The 17,540-nt window shown below is 52.1% G+C and overlaps 1 protein-coding gene across 2 annotated transcripts in view; it reads right to left on the bottom strand.

The window, feature by feature from the left end:
* The window catches only part of CHKA (choline kinase alpha), a 61,489-nt gene that overhangs the window by 5,683 nt on the left and 38,266 nt on the right, over window positions 1-17,540 (bottom strand). For both annotated transcript variants that reach the window (XM_060105449.1, XM_060105450.1), the window contains 8 exons: window positions 13,814-13,927; window positions 9,470-9,603; window positions 8,975-9,079; window positions 8,140-8,198; window positions 6,245-6,332; window positions 5,736-5,844; window positions 2,831-2,937; window positions 1,384-1,465 (listed from right to left, as the gene is read on the bottom strand). In XM_060105449.1, the coding sequence (XP_059961432.1) occupies window positions 1,384-1,465; window positions 2,831-2,937; window positions 5,736-5,844; window positions 6,245-6,332; window positions 8,140-8,198; window positions 8,975-9,079; window positions 9,470-9,603; window positions 13,814-13,927 (798 nt within the window). The remainder of the gene's footprint in view (window positions 1-1,383; window positions 1,466-2,830; window positions 2,938-5,735; window positions 5,845-6,244; window positions 6,333-8,139; window positions 8,199-8,974; window positions 9,080-9,469; window positions 9,604-13,813; window positions 13,928-17,540) is intronic.

The raw sequence follows: 17,540 nt of genomic DNA, 5'->3' as shown, positions 1-17,540 counted from the left end.
AATTGCACTGTGGTCAGAGAACTTACTCTGCAGTAAATTTGAGGCCTGTTTCACAGCCCAGCCTGTGGCCTATCCTGACGAAGACTCCACATTCTCTGAAAAGGATGTCTGTCCTGCAGCTGTTTGGGCTCCACACGTGTTTGTCAGGCTGAGCTGGCTGGGGTGATGACGTTCCGGTGCCCGCCCTGTCCGTGGCACGCTTTCCTGGGTCCACCCGCTACCTAGAGGTGTGCAATCTACTTGGTGAATATGCCCCCCTTTCCTTTCAGCTTTGTCACTTTTTGCTCTATGTCTTTTGTTTCGGTCTGTTTTGTTTTGGCTGTGCTGTGCGGCATATGGGATCTTAGTTCTCTGACCAGGGACGGACCACGTGCCCGCTGCAGTGGAAGCGTGCAGTCTTAACCACTGGACTGCCAGGGAAGTCCCTGCTCTGTGTCTTTGGAAGAATTCAGGGGCACACACACTGAGGGTCTCTCTGTGTCCTGCAGATGAAGTGATGCCTTCACTAGGATGCAACGCCCTTCTCTACCTTCGGTGGTTTTCCTTCTCTGAAGTCCACTTTGTCTTACAGTAACATCTAACCATGACTCCAAATCTGCTTTAAAAATCCAAATTTCCCCTTCTTTTGCCTAAGAGCCTCTGTGCATTACCAAACGTTCTGCCTAGAAGCAGAAACCATCCTCACTGAGGCCCGAGGAGAAGAAAATGCACCAGTCCTTTCCCACCACCTGTCCCAAAGCAAGGTGCTCGCTACACCTGTGTGCACCCCTGCCCCAGGACGCCCCCCACCACTCACTACGGAGCAAAGTAAAATGCCAAGGACAGCGCTTAGGTTAGGAAAAAAAAGACAACCTGGTTTGGTACAAACTTGCTGTACAAAAGGGGGTCTAACTCAATCAGCACCAGCTTCCAACTCTTAAGTCGGGTGCTGTAGGCCAGAGGATGGGGTGATAACAGGTGAATAAAACAAGGCATGGTAGGTACCCCCACCCCCAGTCCTTCACTCAGTGTCCCTTGTGTCAGAAGGGACTGAGGTCGGGGCTGGACCTCAAGGGTCTGGATTTCTACAACCCCCATCAGAACCACAGGACCACAGAGCACTTCTCTGAAGTAGGGGAGGCGGGACCTGCTGGCCCTGGGAGTGAGGGCAACTTCCACAGGCAGACACAGCAACAGCAAAAGTGGCTTCAATTATGCAGCCTTCCTTTCTCCCTCAGCTTCCCCGGGGGGAGCCCGCTGTCCTGGTGCTGGTCACCTGGTTCAGGTACTCGGAGGGGAACAGGTAACGCCCTGGAAGGAACAGGCATTTACTGCCGAGGATTCACGCACAGGGAAGCATTTCTTTCCTGGGAGCAGAAGAGAAAAACCACCCCCAAAACATACCATGTACCCAAATTCAATGGATGAAATCTTGGCCTGTACGATGGACCAAAGTCCCCAGAAGAAATGGGACGCAAGGGCAAACCTGTAATTACAAAAGCAGGAAATGCACATGAGATGTGTGGGACCAGTTGGAGGACCGATGACGTCATTTCCTGCCAGATGGACGTTCTAACTCTTCTGGGTGCAAACTGTCTGCCTTGGCCGACCCAGTGGGACGATATTCCACAGCAACAGAGCAGCGGGAGCCCACAGCCGTCCTCTCCCCACCGCTGGCCAGTGACCTTGCGGGTGTGAACACCCCGACTCCCTGTCCCTGGCACACGGAACGACACTCGCAGGACCCACCGGGAGGCCTCGGTGGCCACTGCTGGTGAAGCGTGGGTCACACAGGGAGAGAAACCCTCTGCCACGCGTGTGAGTGCACAGCCTCGGCGGCCCCTACCCCACCAGCAACAGGTGGAGGAACACGCGGGCCTCCAGACAACCTGCTGCCATTCCCCATGCCCCTCTCCCCCGGAAGTGAATCAGGAGGAGGGTGCGGCCAGGTCCCCACCTCTAGGCTATGCCGTGCTCCTCTTCACTGCGAATCCAAGTTCTTCTCAAAACAATGAAGGTAAAGCTCTAATTCAGGAACGAGAGCTTCAGTGCCCTCACCAGACCTGCCTCTGCTTCTCTTCATCCTTGACCCACTAGATCCCCTGGTGCTACCCTTTCTGTCTGGGTCTCCTCCACCTCCGCTTTCCTATTTCCATCCGATCAAGAACCAGGGAGGGAAGCTCTCTTCTGCAGGCGGAGCCGAGGGGCCGCCAGGGTGGCCTCAGCTCAATGAGAGGACTGTGGACAGTTCCGAGGACACCAAGGAGGTGCTCTATGCTGAGGGAGGAGGGCCACAGTCACTCAAACCGTCACTGTTAACAAATAATCTCATGGAAGACCCCAAAGATTAGGAATAACTCAGGCCTCCTGACCAAAGGGATGAGTGTGAGTACACAGTGATCTAGACCTTTGCGGAATCTGGAGCTTTCTCAGCCCTGCTTTGACAGCTGTTGAGACAACAGATTTTTAACTCTTTTCTAGGAGAACCATGTGACTCGGTGGCACCCAGCTCTCCAGGAGCACGAGGGAGAAGAGTGAGCAGGCCCTGGCGGCAGCGGCTGTGCAGCAGAGTCCGCGGCGCGGATGACGGTTCGGAACGCCACCCACGCGCCCTGACCCAGTGCCCAGACCCTGCTCTCCTCACTGGCCATGTGCTGAAATCTGGGGGATCCGAACACACTCAGCTGCGTGGACAAGAACCAAATGTTCTGTTTCTGACAACGTGCAAGACCTCGAGACGTATGGTCGTGAGGGAGCTCCGAAAATACTCCTGTTTGCAAGGAGGCATCCCAAGTATGCGCTATGAAGAGGGGAGCTATCGTTACAAACCGACAAAGGAAAAGAAAATTACCTATTGACTTCAAGCAACATTTCTTCTTCTATAACGGACTTTTCTTCATTACTGAGGTTTTCAAATTCATTTTGGAATGCAGCCAAGTAATTGGAAATGAAATGGAGCTTAAAAAAAAAGCAATGACATTAGGATCAATGATGGTTAAAAACAGAAGATGTCAATGCTGTCACGAAGCGCACACGTCGAGCGTGACTCTTCCGGACCTCAGTGAAGCCCGCCACCCTGCTCTGCCCAGGGGCGCGGTCCAGGGAGCTCACCCACCCGGCTGGGATCACCGGGTTACAGTCAGAGAGCTAATGGACTCGATGCCGTACCGTCGGCAAGACCACTACTTTCTGCTTCTGCAGGAAGTACTTTAGGTAGAGTTGTTTTTTCTAACTCACACTCCTGTCTTCCACTGGCCGCAAAGCAGGGTCAGCCTACTCCACACCTCCCCAGCCTGGCTGGTGCTCCACGCGGCGCTGGCACGAGGCGCCAGGGCACCCTGACGTTCGTCACCAGGTGCTGCCTCAGGGCAGGCGCCGGACCGGGCACTGTGCAGGGGCCTTCCACCCCTAAGATGCCGTGATGAGTTCCACACTTATGTCCATAAACTGGCAGCGTCTGATTCTGGTTTGGAGAAGACACAGTTGACCCTAAGGTTCTACCAGGTTGCCCATTGAGTCTATACATGAATGAGGACTTATGAGAGCCCTTCTTCTGCACTATTTCATACCCCATCAAAAGGCAACAGGACACAGCCAACCTCGGCTTGTTTGCTTTTGTGAAGAAGAAAACAGCCGTCAGTCTTTCTCCCCTGGAAGAACCCTTGCTACCTGGTTACCCGGCTGGAAGGCACTCCCCACCCTTTCCGTGTTGCCTCTTCCATCTTCCTGCTCTAAAATCGGCTTTCTTACACGACGCCCCCTCCTCCACCAGAAAGCATCACTCAAGAACAAGCACTGTCCTAGGGAGGGGGCCGTAGATTCTGAACTAAACCTGGCACGAAAAGATGACTGCTGATACCTATTAAATTCTGTGTAACAGGCACACTCCCCACAACAACAAAATAATTTTTGCAGATGAGAAAACTGAGGCACAGAAATAGTACGTTACAACCAGCAGTGGCAGATCTGGGATTCAAATTCAGGCCCATTAGTTTTTAAAACCCATGCTTGAACCACCACCCTAGATGGTTTAATTTCTTGGAGACCCTAAACGTTGAAGGTGGCAAACGAAGAAAGAAAATTTGAAGAGATGGAAACCCTAAGAAAGTGGTATTTAATGACCCTCCCTCCCCCAAAAGTTCTAGGCCCAGATGGTTTTATGGGCAAAGTCTACCAAACTTTCAAACAACACCATCTTAGATAAATTTGTTCCAGAAAATAAAAAGGGACACTCAACTCATTTTGTAAGACTAGGATAATTTTTATTCCAAAAGCAGGTATGAATAATTTTTTAAATGAACATTAAAGTCCTGTTTCACATATATGCATAGATGTAAAACTCCTAAAATAAGAAATTGCCTAACTGGATCCAACAGAGCATTACAAAAGAACGTTAACTCATTCAAATGGTTTATTTCAGGAATTTCAGTATCGTTTAACATTTTAAAACACTTCAATGGATTAAAGACAGAAAAGCATGAGATTACCTCAGTAGATACAGACAGGGTATCTGATAGAGACCAACACCTGTATGTGATTTTAAAACCTCTCAGAAAACAGGAATGGAGCTTCTTTACATTTCCATTGCTGTGCAGTGTTGGGGGTTACACAGCTCTGCCTTCCACTAAAATGAAATCTGTCTTCTTACTGAAAAGCTCCCCTTACTGGTTTGAGAGTTCTCATCTCTGGAGCTGCCTGCCCAGTGTTTATAAAAGTCTAATTTCTTTTCAGCATGGCAGGAACCTGAAGCCTGCTGTGTGTTCTCCTCCCTGGGGTCAACAACCCCACGTTCTCCCACCCTTCCTACCCACATAGCTTGAACTTGAGATCCAAAACCGTCCCGGTCACTCTGCTCTGGACACACTCAAGGTCATCAGGTCTGCCTGAAAATAAGGCCAGAAGAGAGCAGCCTACGTCTGGCCACACGGCAAGTCTGTATTTGAACAGCTGCCCTTGAGCGTGGCCACCTGCTGGAGACTCTCCCCATGCCCAACTCAGGCAGGTGCTCGAGAAACATCTCCTGAGTGAGCTACTGCAGAGACTGACTGCATCCCTGTCCTCACCCCCGGCCCCTGGGAAACGTTCTGACCAGGCGGGGATCCCGGGAGAAGGGATGTCGGGCAGCAGGGCCGCCCAGCACGGGCGGAGCTGCTGCCCTGCAAGGCTGGCAGAGGTGGGCGCAGTGCCCCTCTCCCCAGCCTGCTAGCTTCTGCATCACTACGTACTTATCCTCAACCCAAGCCTTCGGCAGAGGCTGAAGAATGGAATAGAGGGCTTCCTGGGGAGAGATTCCCACAGGACTGATTCTCCAGTCACTGGACTCCCATAACCCAGGACAGGAAAGGGGACTGTGAACACTGCAACAGCTACTGAACCACGGTGCCCACAAGACTACTTCTGCCTGCATAGAGTGAAACAAACAGAGGAAAGTCACTGATCCCCAAAAGAAGGCCAGAGAGCACAACGGAGGCTGGGCTTTGGGAAAACACTAGAAGGAATTATGAAGGAGGCTGTGCTCCTCTCTGACTGGATGCAGGTTACCTCTGGCACAGGGATTTTAAAAGGCTGGACTCAAATACTGAGTCTGTATCTTGACACAAAATAACATTTTAAAGCAAAAGGACCTGCTTAACCAACGCCATGGTTTTAAAAGGGCATCTTTAAAAGTGAAGCGGTAATCATCTCTGACTGGGTAAAACTGAGGTATGTGATTTACTTCTCAGCAAGTGTACTGAATACAAGCACGAGTCTCCTACCTGTTGCTTCCTGGTGGGATACTTCAGGATGTTTGCTCTGAAAAAAGGGTACTTTTCGTAATTATAATCGTACATCCATTCACAGAAATGATTCCCAATGTCGAATCCCCTGAAAAAGAGCGAGAGGCACAGAAAATGAGGCAGCAGCCCCCCCACCGCCGGACCCCGGGGTCCCCAAAGCATGACTGCTTCAGTGACGGGACAGACCAAAGCACCCTGGCCCGCCGTCTGGAGCAACCGCTCAGGAGTGCCGTCCTGCGGTCGGTGCTTTGGTGAAGCCAACGAAAGGCCAAGTTCTGGATTCTGAGGACCTGGCCCCTGCTCCCACTGACGCAGCTGAGAACAGGCTGCGCTGCCCCACGCGGCCATCGCGGCCACTGGGACAGAAAGTGCTGGCCTCCAGGGAGGAAACTTCCAACTCAGGATGGTACCGTGACCTACTTTCTCCTTCGTTTTGCCCACATATTAAAATACTAACAGAATACTGAAATAAAAACATTTGACTTTACCTGTAGTTGTAACTGCTGTATTCAAAGTCGATGAGCATCAGTTTCTGGTTTTCAGAATTCTCCCTGCCTTCCAGCAATAAGATATTACCTGCAAAAAGGTTTGGATGACACGACCTTTGCTCTGGGCAGGTTCTGTCATCGAAGGCACAGGTCTCCAACCGCAGGGCCCAGGGTGGTCTGATCCTGTCAGGGCATCCTGACCACGCGGTGAGCGGACATGGCCCTGAGTCACGGGACGGGGGGACAGGGTGCCAGGAGTAGCACTGACCTGGGAGGCCTGGCCCGAGAGCCCTGTTGCCAGCAGCCCAAGAACAGAGTGGCCCTGGGCTCCCCCCCGCCCCATTTCCACACGGGGGCAGGAAGGGAAAGGTCTGCTCGGCACCCCGGAGCTCTGGCACCCCCAGCAGCCCCGAGGCGGGTGGGGCTCTGGCCCCCAGCTGGGAAGCTGGGTCCTGGTGTCCACACAGGCCCCACTGCTTTGCCCCCAACGAGGAGAGCACAGACAGCGCTCCCACGACCGTATTTCCCTTAAGGCTGAATTCTGGGCAGAAGGGGCTTGGCTGCCAGACTGGCCCCCCAGGCACATGCTCGGAGAGCCCCACGCTCTACCCAACGTGCTGCATCTCTCACGGTGGCGCTGGTGGGTGGGCTCTGCTGAGCCAGGTTCAAGGCTTTTCAGCACACATCGTCCGTTTCCGGGAGCCATTAATAGGAGAACCGGGGCCAGACCCAGTGTCCAGCTCCTGCCCCCTCCACGCTCTCCCCGTGTTGCCGTGGCCGGTAGGGGCCTCCCTCAGCCCGTCGGTGACGTCTGGGCCGTTCACCATCACCCGCTACACACACGAGGCTGCAGCTGACTTGGCGACACCCTACTTGACCTGACTTGCCCAGCAACCATCAGCTAATTAGTAACAGGTATTCTGGCTCAAACTAACATCTCACTGATGACAAGTCTTCACCAGGAACTGTTCTCAAAATTAAAAACAAGCCGTAGAGCCTGGAAAGGGCCCGAGGGTGGACCTCAGCCAGCTGCGCTGGGCAGGAAGAGGACAGTAAGGCAAAGGCAGGCGCCCCGGCAGTATCACAGGGAGGTGCCCGGCCGGATGGGGCCTCTGACGAAACTGTTATGTTTGAAATAACACTGGGTAGAGTCTGCTTACAGTAAGGGGTACATGGGAGTGCAATTTTTTAAAGCAGAGAAACCCGAAGTCATTAGAAGCATGTGAGCCAATGCTGAGAGAGAAGGGGGCTCTGGCCAGTGTGGTGGGCTGCAGGGTGCAGAAGGCACGGGCCCCCAGACTGGTCGAGGAGGCCGTCTTACTCTTTAATGCCTTTCAGATTGACAAAGCCAACGGACACGTTTGCCGAAAGGAGTTAAACACTGAACAAATATGTGACTTCGTTTATCCCTGCTCTCGGTTTAGTGGATATCCTCACATTTTTTCTTACAGAAATGGGATGATACCCTACACGTTTTTCTAAAACTTGCTTTTTCTCCTCTTGATGTATCCCAGAGATTTTTCTGTTGGTTTGTTGCGCTACGCAGGCCTCTCACTGTTGTGGCCTCTCCCGTTGCGGAGCACAGGCTCCGGATGCGCAGGCTCAGCAGCCATGGCTCACGGGCCCAGCCGCTCCGCGGCATGTGGGATCTTCCCGGACCGGGGCACGAACCCGTGTCCCCTGTATCGGCAGGTGGACTCTCAACCACTGCGCCACCAGGGAAGCCCGACTTCACTCTTTTTAATAGTCACACGACACTTCGTGCATGGCTGTGCCATAATTCCATGTACCTAACCCTCTCTTCATGGGCACCTGGCATTTCTCACACACACTGGAGGAATCTTCTCAGTAGACACACGAGCCCCATCTTCAGCATAACAGGCAGCAATTCTTACCTTCCTGACAGTCATTGTGACAAAACACGACTGGAGATGGAGTGGATTCAAGTAACGATCTGGAAAACGAAGGTTTTGCTGTTACTTCTCACCTTTTCAGCTCCCTCCCGTGGCAGGACCTCTGCACACGCTCTCCCCCCTCCGGGGGGCCCTCCTCAGAGCCCTCTGACCTCAGACCCCAGGCAGAGCCCTCTGTGTCCGTCTGTTTTGACCTCTGGTTTCCTTCATAGCTCTCATCACAACCTGACTTTTTAAATTTACTTGTTTTCTCTCTCTCCTAGTAAAGGAGAAGCTCCTTGCAGACTGTCTTGGTCACATCTCCTCAGAACCAATCCTGATGCTGGCTGAGCAGACACTCAAATATGTGAGTAGTAAAAGGTGGAAATGCTGACATTCAGGCGACAGATGAAGGCTAGACGCCTGCGTGCCCCCCGCGCCCTGGAGACACCAGCGTAGCCTCTACTCAGAAACTAGTGTCAAGCTTCTTACTCCATCCCCCGCTAGCTTGGGCTGATCTGTTCCCCTCATCGGCTGACACTCGCTGGCCTGCCCCCATGGTTCTTGTCTTTTGTTTATGTTTCAGAAAAAACCTACCGCCCTAGTCACTGACCAGGACGAGAATTCTGGAATTTTACTTCCTTCGTGAAGCCACTCATATAAAACTGTAACTCCAGATGACAGAATTAATCTGCTTAAACTCATCCCACAAAACCAACGTAAAACACCAAGCCTCAGGTGATGCTTCCTAACATTCACTGAAAGCAGGTGTGGTGACTAAGAACATTTACATTTCTGGACCAATGTACTTACTAAGTTAGGAAATGGAAGCACTCACCTCAGGTTTTCTAGTTCCAAAGGCAGGTTGTAACTGAGGAATTTGTGGAGCTGCTTAACTTTGGATTCCCCGGTAAATTTAATTCTCAGCACTTGATTCAGGTATCTTGCAAAAGAGGGGAACAAAGGATCAGTGCTCAGTTCCCCTAGCTTGCTTTTGGGGCTCTAGTTCAATGTAACCATGCAAAACCCGCAGGGCCCCTGACCCCAGACGGAGAGGAGGGAAAAGGGCCTGGGGTTCAGCACACTCTAGGATGTGGATTTTCTGCCCATCCAGCCTGTCCAGGAGCATTTCTGCAAACAGTCTTTCCTGGTTCAGGAACTGATTTTTACATGCAAGAACAATTTATTCATGAGACAATCATCACCAGCGGACAGCCTGTGCGCTGGCGGACCGGGAAAGGCCTTCGACCCACACGGCAAGCAAGAGCTGCTCCAGAGCCTCTGGGAGCCACAGGCGGGAAGCTAGGTGAGAGCCCAGCGGCTGATCACTTACTTTTCCATTGTTCCAAAAAGCCATTTTGGTTCCTTATTGAATGGCATTTTCATACCATGAAATCTGGCCATTTTCTCAGCTATTTCTGCAGAAATATCTGGCAAACTTAATTCTTCAGTGTCTAATCGCCGGCTCTGGAATTAAAAAGGGGAGTTAGAAAATGGCATTCATCCAGGTAACCTTGAAGCGTGAGATCACACAACCCTAGAGCTAGAAGCATCTTTGTAGGGCATCTAAGTCTCATCCAGGGCACAAAATTCCTTCAGAATGGGCACTGTGACCTGCAGACAGCACTTCTCAGGGAGGGGCAGGCCAGCCACAAAGGTCCATTTCGCTGTGGCAAAGTCCTTCTCACGCACCTATGGTCTTGCCCTCCCGTCACTCTACCCCACACTGCGGGGGCTCCTCCCCAGGCTCAAAGCGCCGGGTCGTCAGCCATTTATGCCGTGGCCCACGTCCAGCTCCCCCATCGGCTTGGCCCTCCTCCAAGACACAAGGCAGGCGGTGTGGTGCTCAGAGCAGCTTCCCAGAAGGGGCACCAGGCGCTCGGGGCGAGGGTTTCCCACTCCTGCCCTTGGGGCAGCCCGGCACCCAGCCTGGCCCAGAGCAGGCTCTCAGGGCAAAGCCGACCAGGGACAGGTGTGGCGGGGGGCTTCCTCCATCTTCTGTTAGTGCAGCCTGAGGCCACACTCGTCCTGGCTGCACTTTCACGGCTACCCACGGGAGCACCTCTTATCTTTTCCAAACCAACCACTTCCCTACCGAAACCCAAAGAGATTTTTCTGAGAATCCGAAGCCATACAGCACAGGAGTTAAGAATGAGTGTCCCCAAGTTAGAGAAATCCCAGCTCAAATTCTGGGTTTAACACTCATTTCAATGCTACGTGGCCAAGGGTGTACTTTTATACCTCTGTGCCTCGTTTTCCGGGCTCCATAAAATGGGAACCAGGACATCAAGTCCCCGACAGGGTGCTCTGAACTGAAACAGACGCTGCAGGCCAAGGCCCCGGGCCAGCACCCAGCCAGGGAAGCCTCAAAAGATGGCAGGTGCCTTGTGATTGGAGCTGAGAGCTCCCCGAAAGCATCAGGCTCAATCCTCCCCTCAACCTCAGATTCTCCCAAGTTATCAAGTCGCGACAAGGACAGGGAACTCGGTGTCTAGCGGCAGGACACCAAGGACTCCTCGAGGCAGCTGGCCAGCTTTCATTCGGCTCTGTTAAAAAATGCCCGTAACTGGTCTGGCAACAGGGATAATTTAAAGCTAACGTGCTCAAAGGTGAACAAATCTTGGAATCCAAGCTCTTTTCCCAGCACAAAGAAATATGAGACTGACTACCATTCTCAGAGGTCACTGCTCTCATGTGTCCGCTGGAGGACAGCCACGGGAACAGGTGAGATGGACTTCATCTCACCCCATTCAGCGGTCAAGGGTAAACCTGGAAATAACATACGCTATCAGGCTGAGCCAAATGGAATCGCGGTTTGTGGCGGGCAGGAACAGTTGAACGCTGGCAGTTTCATATGGTTCAACCTAGCATTTTAAAATAATTTAAAAAAAAATCTTTACTATGTTATGTAGTAAACGTGTACACGAGTACAGAACTTTAAAAGGAGAACAGGGACTTCCCTGGTGGTCCAATGGTTAAAACTTCACCTTCCAATGCAGGGGGTGTGGGTTCGATCCTGGTGGGGGAGATAGGGGGCCAAAAAACCAAAACATAAAACAGAAGCAATATTGTAACGAATTTAAGAAAGATTAAAAAAAAAAAAAAAGTTTAGGGGCTTCCCTGGTGGCGCAGTGGTGGAAAGTCCGCCTGCCGATGCAGGGGACACGGGTTCGTGCCCCAGTCCAGGAGGATCCCACATGCTGCGGAGTAGCTAGGCCCGTGAGCCATGGCTGCTGAGCCTGTGCTCCGCCAACGGGAGAGGCCACAACAGTGAGAGGCCCGCATACCACACACACACAAAATTTTTTTTAATAAATAAATAAATAACAAAAAACCCCACAAAAAGAACAGGAGAACAGTAACTATTCCACAGACATAACCACCTACATGCCCTGATCTCAAGGAGCTGTGTTTCCCCTTGAGACATTTCCATTATTCTAAGTTGTGTTCCCCGGTCCTCTACCTTTTCTAAAAAGGGAAATTTTATCACATGTATATTTATTAAACAATTTGTATCTTGCTTTTTATTGGGCTTTATATGAATGGTATGATACCATTTGTAGTCTTCTGCAATTTGGTTTTATCAACGTTATGTTTTTTAAGATGGATCCACGTTGGCACTTATAACCATACGAAGTGTTTTGTATTTCTAAAATTCTTTCTAATACTTTGCTATCTCATTTGATTCTCATGCTAGACAGATGTTACTGTCTTTAATGGGAAAACTATAAATAAAATTATAAATAAACTACAGGGATTTCCTTGGTGGTGCAGTGGTTAAGAATCCGCCTGCCAATGCAGGAGACACGGGTTGGAGTCCTGGTCCGGGAAGATCCCACATGCCGCGGAGCAACTAAGCCTGCGCGCCACAACTACTGAGCCTGCACTCTTGAGCCCACGAGCCACAACTGCTGAGCCCGTGTGCCACAACTACTGAAGCCCATGCGCCTAGAGCCCACGCTCCACAACAAGAGAAGCCACCGCAATGAGAAGCCCACGCACCACAACCAAGAGTAGCCCCTGCTCACCGTGACTAGAGAAAGCCCGTGCGCAGCAATGAAGACCTAACGCAGCCATAAATAAATAAATAAATTTATATTTAAAAAAAAAAAAAAAAAAAAAAAAACTACAGCCAGGCGCCAGGGAAGAGACTGAAAGGACTCTTCCATATAGGGAGGTACATCCATTCCTTCAAACACACCCCAGGCTGGCAGCTGGTACACACGGCACCACATGTGAACGAGAAGAGGGCACCCCCCCCGCAGCCCCCGCTGGACGCAGGCCTGGCGAGCAGAGAACCCTGTTGGCCAGGTGTCCTTGTGCCCTGCACCGCCTGCACGACTGCACCGGGCGGCCCCGCACACCGAAGCCTCTCGGGGCCGAGGCATCCCATGAGGCAAGACATGAAGGCAGCAGCCCCTAGCCCTTAGGAAGCTCACACAGCTCAGGAAGGGGAGCCCTTCCACGAGCGGGAACACAGGCCAGCAAGGCTCGGCATCTCCACCCAAACGAGCCGGTCACCAGGCCCAGAGGTGCCCCACACTCAACTTTATAGGGAACTCTTAAGGCTCAAAGCCCTCTTCGGGGCTCGGGGCTCAGGGCACGGGGCTCAGGGCGGGGGCTATGCACACAGAACTCTAAATGAGGGACACTGGCCGATGCTAGGGCGACACTAGCAATGCCTCAGGACAGCAGGGAAGGGAAAACAGTCCTGACTCCTGCAAACAGAGGATCTGAGCAAGGCCTTGAAATGTGAAGGAACTTGACAGGCACATGAGGGCAGGGGAGACCCTAAAGTGAGGGGGGGCAGTGGGAGACAAGGGAAAGAACAGTGGTGGCACCCGCAGGGCAAAGACCAGACACGTGGCACAGTGTGGGCAGGGCCACGTCCTGCAGCGAGTTCTATAACCAAGGCCTGGAAGTTGTTAGGTTTCACAAACAGGCCTCCTCGGAGATTCTGGGGGTTCGGTCCCAGACCGGCACAGTAAAGCAACCGCAACAAAGCGAGTCATGTGAATTTTTTGGTTTCCCAGCGTGTACAAAAGTAATGTTTACACTATACTGGAGTCTATTAAGTGGCAATAACATTATGTCTCAAAAAACAATGTACAGGGGCTTCCCTGGTGGCGCAGTGGTTGAGAGTCCGCCTGCCGATGCAGGGGACACGGGTTCGTGCCCCGGTCCGGGAGGATCCCACATGCTGCGGAGTGGCTGGGCCTGTGAGCCATGGCCGCTGGGCCTCCGCGTCCAGAGCCTGTGCTCCGCAGTGGGAGAGGCCGCAGCAGTGAGAGGCCCGCGTACCGCAAAAAAAAAAAAAAAAAAAAAAAGTGTACATACCTTAATTAAAAAATATCTTATTGTTCAGAAATGCTAACCATTGTCTGACAATGCAGGGCCACCACAGACCTTCTATTTGTAAAAACCCAGCATCTGCGAAGCTCAGTTAAACAAGGTCTGCCTGCATGTTTCTGAATGGATGAACGTATCTTTGCAGGAAAGACAGAGGTTTTGATGTAAACTCAAGAGAAATTTTGATTTTCTTTACTTCTGTGCTAACATAGGCCACATTTACTATTTTGGACCACAGCACCTCGGGCTCCCGCAGTGACGGTGACGAGACAGACTCCGTCTTCTCGCTGTGGCTCCCAGCACCTGACCAGCCTTCCGCACATCTTACCGGGATAAACTGCTCCAGGCGGCCTTGGGGGAAGATGCCAAAGAGCTTTGGCCCCAGCGACCTCTCTGCGAGGATGGCAAACATAACGCTCTCCAGAACCATGGCCTCGGCGCCCTGAAACAGATGGCAACACATCAACCGGTTACTGAGTGTGGACCACGTGCCAGGCATCAGCAGTCCTTTCACATGAGCCATTTCACCCACTCCCACAGCAACCCTGATTGCGTATCATCATCATTATTATTTTTACCAATTGTTGTTTTTATTACCACTGTCCCCACTTTAAATACGAAGAAACAGATCTGTAAACTTCAGGAGCCATGCTGGCAAACATCACACTATATTGATGAGATTTAAAATTCAAGTTGAATTTAGGTCACTGGTTCCAAAAATAGAACAGAATCAATATTTTATCGCTTCTATTTATTTTAAAACTCCTATGAGTCTCACCCTTGGCATCTTATCAAAGGTCACAACAATTCCATCCATTCTGGTGACGGTCGATCTGTTTTTCGGTCAAGAGTGCCCAGGGAAAGAAAATGGTTCAAAGGGCCCTCTGCCCATGAAACTGGCCTGCGGGGTCCCCCACGGGGTGCGGGGTCTGTGCCAAAATGCACCCTAGCACAGGGCGCTCAAGGTTTCTGTTTTCTGCTCTCATCCCCAGTCTCCTCTGTCATTTGATGCTTGTCTTTCTGTCTACACCTCCTTGACGTTCCTATGTTCCGCCTTCAGTTACTCCTAATAACGAAGTGGGATCTAGAGCCATTCTGCCTTCAAAATCCACCTTTTGGTCTCAATTCAAATCCACTCCTTAGTCCTCTTCCCTTAAGCAGGAAATTACAGATTAAGAGTTTCCATCGGTTGGGGTGAAGGGCGGGAAGGAGCCCTGTACCCAAGCATCTTAAGGAGCTTCTACAGATGGAGCTTCTACGTCGATGTGTTGGGAGGGGCACCAGGTGTGGTCTGGAAACACTCTCAGGTGCTTCTAGGTCACCCCTTGTTCAGAAAGGGGCCGTGGGGACAGGATCTCAGAGAAACATTGCTCAATAAAACAGAGCTCTTTAAAATATACTCATTTTACTAAAATGGATGGAGAGACTTAGCAGGACAAACTCATCAGGCAGGGACATGATTCTAAACTTGGCGAGAAGAAAACAAAAAGGAAAAAAGAAAAGCTACTTCCAAAGGACATGGGGCCACATTAAAGTAAAAAGTAATTCAGTCACTTTTACATTTGGGGGAGAATGGGTTTGTTGGTAATCCATCCACCATCTTTGTATAATCTTCACAATTATGATCTAACCATCATCACCTTGTGAGGCCCAATCTCTCTATTCACTAATTTGCAGTTCTGTACATATGACTGCTATGAACTGGACTGTGTCCTCCCAAAATTCAGAGGTTGAAGCCCTCACCACCAGTGCGATGCTATTTGGAGATGTGGCCTTTGGGAGGTGATGGATTTAGGTGAAGCCACGAGGGTGGAGCCCTGACGGGGTCAGTATCCCTATAAGAGGAGTCCCCAGGGAGCCTGCCCTCTCTCCCTCTCTCAGTCTCTGTCTCCCTCTCCGCCACGTGAGGGCACAGGCAGGAGACGGCATCTACGAGCCAGGAAGGGGCCATCACCAGAACCTGGCCGTGTTGGCACCCTGCCCTTGGACCTCCAGCCTCCAGAACTATGAAGAATAAATCCAGGGAGCTTTTTCTGGCAGCCCGAGCAGACTAAGACAAGGACAATCCAGACACAGCACTGATCTATCTAGTTAATGGATTTTAGGAGGACTTTGACCAGACGGGTTTTACTTCTTAAACGCTTAGAGAATGAGAACGAATTCCTAACAGCTCTATTGAGCTGGCAAAATGTTTTCACTCACTCACCTGACCTCACAGCAAACATAGGCAGGAGGTACGGTCAGTGCTGGCCCCATTTACCCCAACTCCGGCCTCAGAGACACCCCACAGGAAGTGAACCCTCTGCTGCCGCCTGCCCAAGTGATCGGAGGCTGGCATCGTGGACGAGGAGGTTCTGGGCTTGGCCCAGACCAGGCCGTCTGCGGGCAGTGGCTCTTGGCAGCCCCTTGCCCTCTGTCCAGTCTCCCACCTCAAAACTCCAACCCACTCCCCGACTGTTTCCAAAGAGTAGGATAGGGATCTCCTCTGTCCTATGTAGCCAGGATTTTGCCGGGATTAAAATTTGGTTTTTCAACCTTTTTCTGTGTAGAGTGACTAAGCTGGAGGGCACTGGGGTTGGCATATGTAAGACACTCACGTGCAGCCAATCCGAAATAGCCCTTTACGTCTGAAATGTCCACAGTATGACTTCACGAAGTGCACGTGGTGCCCATGCAGTGCAAAGTCTGCTGGGAGCTGACTTCACACGTGGCACCATCACTGGTACTGGGGCCGAAGCCACACTGTCCAGGATCCTCCAGAGCAGGGTCCACCCGGTGCCAGGATGGTGGAGAGAAGATGGAAAGAGACTTAAAGAACTTTCCAATTCTCTTCAGCACTGCTCTGCACACTGTGAACAAGAAATACCTTTGTTCTTCTGTGATACTGCAGTTCAATATTTATTCACAGTGGGGAGAAGGGGGCGTGGTGTGTGGAGGGAAGGATTTGGAGAGGAAGAAAGAAAATGCCAAGTTGCAAGCAAGAAAGATGGGTAGGTTACGAAGGACAGCAGGTATCCTCAGGCCTCCAAACCCTCAAGGAAAGCGAGCTCAGTGAAGGACGGGCGCACAGGCGTGACCCGGTCCACCGCCCGCAGCACCCGGGCTCGGCCCCCACCATCCACCCACGGCTGGTCCTGCTTTCTCAGGAGAGCAGCTCAATACCTCAACTTGAAACGAATCACGATGGCTTCAGAAATACTCATTCATATATTCACCCCCCAAATATAACTTGGACATGTACTCTGTACCCGGCGTGTGCTAAGCCCCAGGGAAACAATAAGAACAAGACACACGTGGCTGCTGCCCGGACAGAGCCTGCGTTCCAGGGACAGGAACGGCTGGAACCGAGCAGGGCCACTGGCAGACTGGGGCAGCGCAGAGGAGGAGCAGAGGGTATCCTGACGGAGCGTGACGGGGTGGCCACCCCCAGGCGGACACGGTGACCCTGACGGGGGCAAAGCAAGGCCTGGGAGGGGCCGATGCGCGGAGCAGAGGAACCGAGGAAGAGGACCGAATCAGCCCAGAGAAGCTGCTGGGGCCGCCGCGGGGTCTGGGCCAGATACAAAGTCCTCGGCGTACGGACAGCATGAAAGCTAACGAACTGGCCGCAGAGGGGGAAGCAGCACAGAGCCTGAGGACGCCCAGCACCTGCAGCAATGTTTCCAACCGACCGTGCCGACAGCAAGAAACACATCTTACAGGGCCACCGAACACCCCCGATGTCGCCGGGGCAGCAGGAGGGGAACCGGGGCAGCCGGCAGTGCGGGAGGCGAGGACGCCTGCTGGCAGGACGGGCGACAGCGTGTCCTGTGTCAGACGCTGTGGAGACAGCGAACAGGGCCAGAGGAAAGTGGGCCCTGGATTTGGCAACACAGAAGTTGCCGGTGACAGAACCAAGAATGGCTCCGGGAGCAACGGGGACAGGGTCCGATGGAGACCCGGGCAGAGCAGGCAGAGGAGGGGGAGGGCCCGGGGTGGGGGGCTGGGGGAGGGTTAGACGGACTTCTCCCTTCATCTGTGTCCAGCAAGGACTGAGAAGACGTAACAACGTTTCT

Source organism: Mesoplodon densirostris, chromosome 7 (assembly GCF_025265405.1).
Source record: "Mesoplodon densirostris isolate mMesDen1 chromosome 7, mMesDen1 primary haplotype, whole genome shotgun sequence".
In the NCBI taxonomy this organism is placed as follows: domain Eukaryota; kingdom Metazoa; phylum Chordata; class Mammalia; order Artiodactyla; family Ziphiidae; genus Mesoplodon; species Mesoplodon densirostris.
This window is presented reverse-complemented; position numbering and strand designations above follow the sequence as displayed.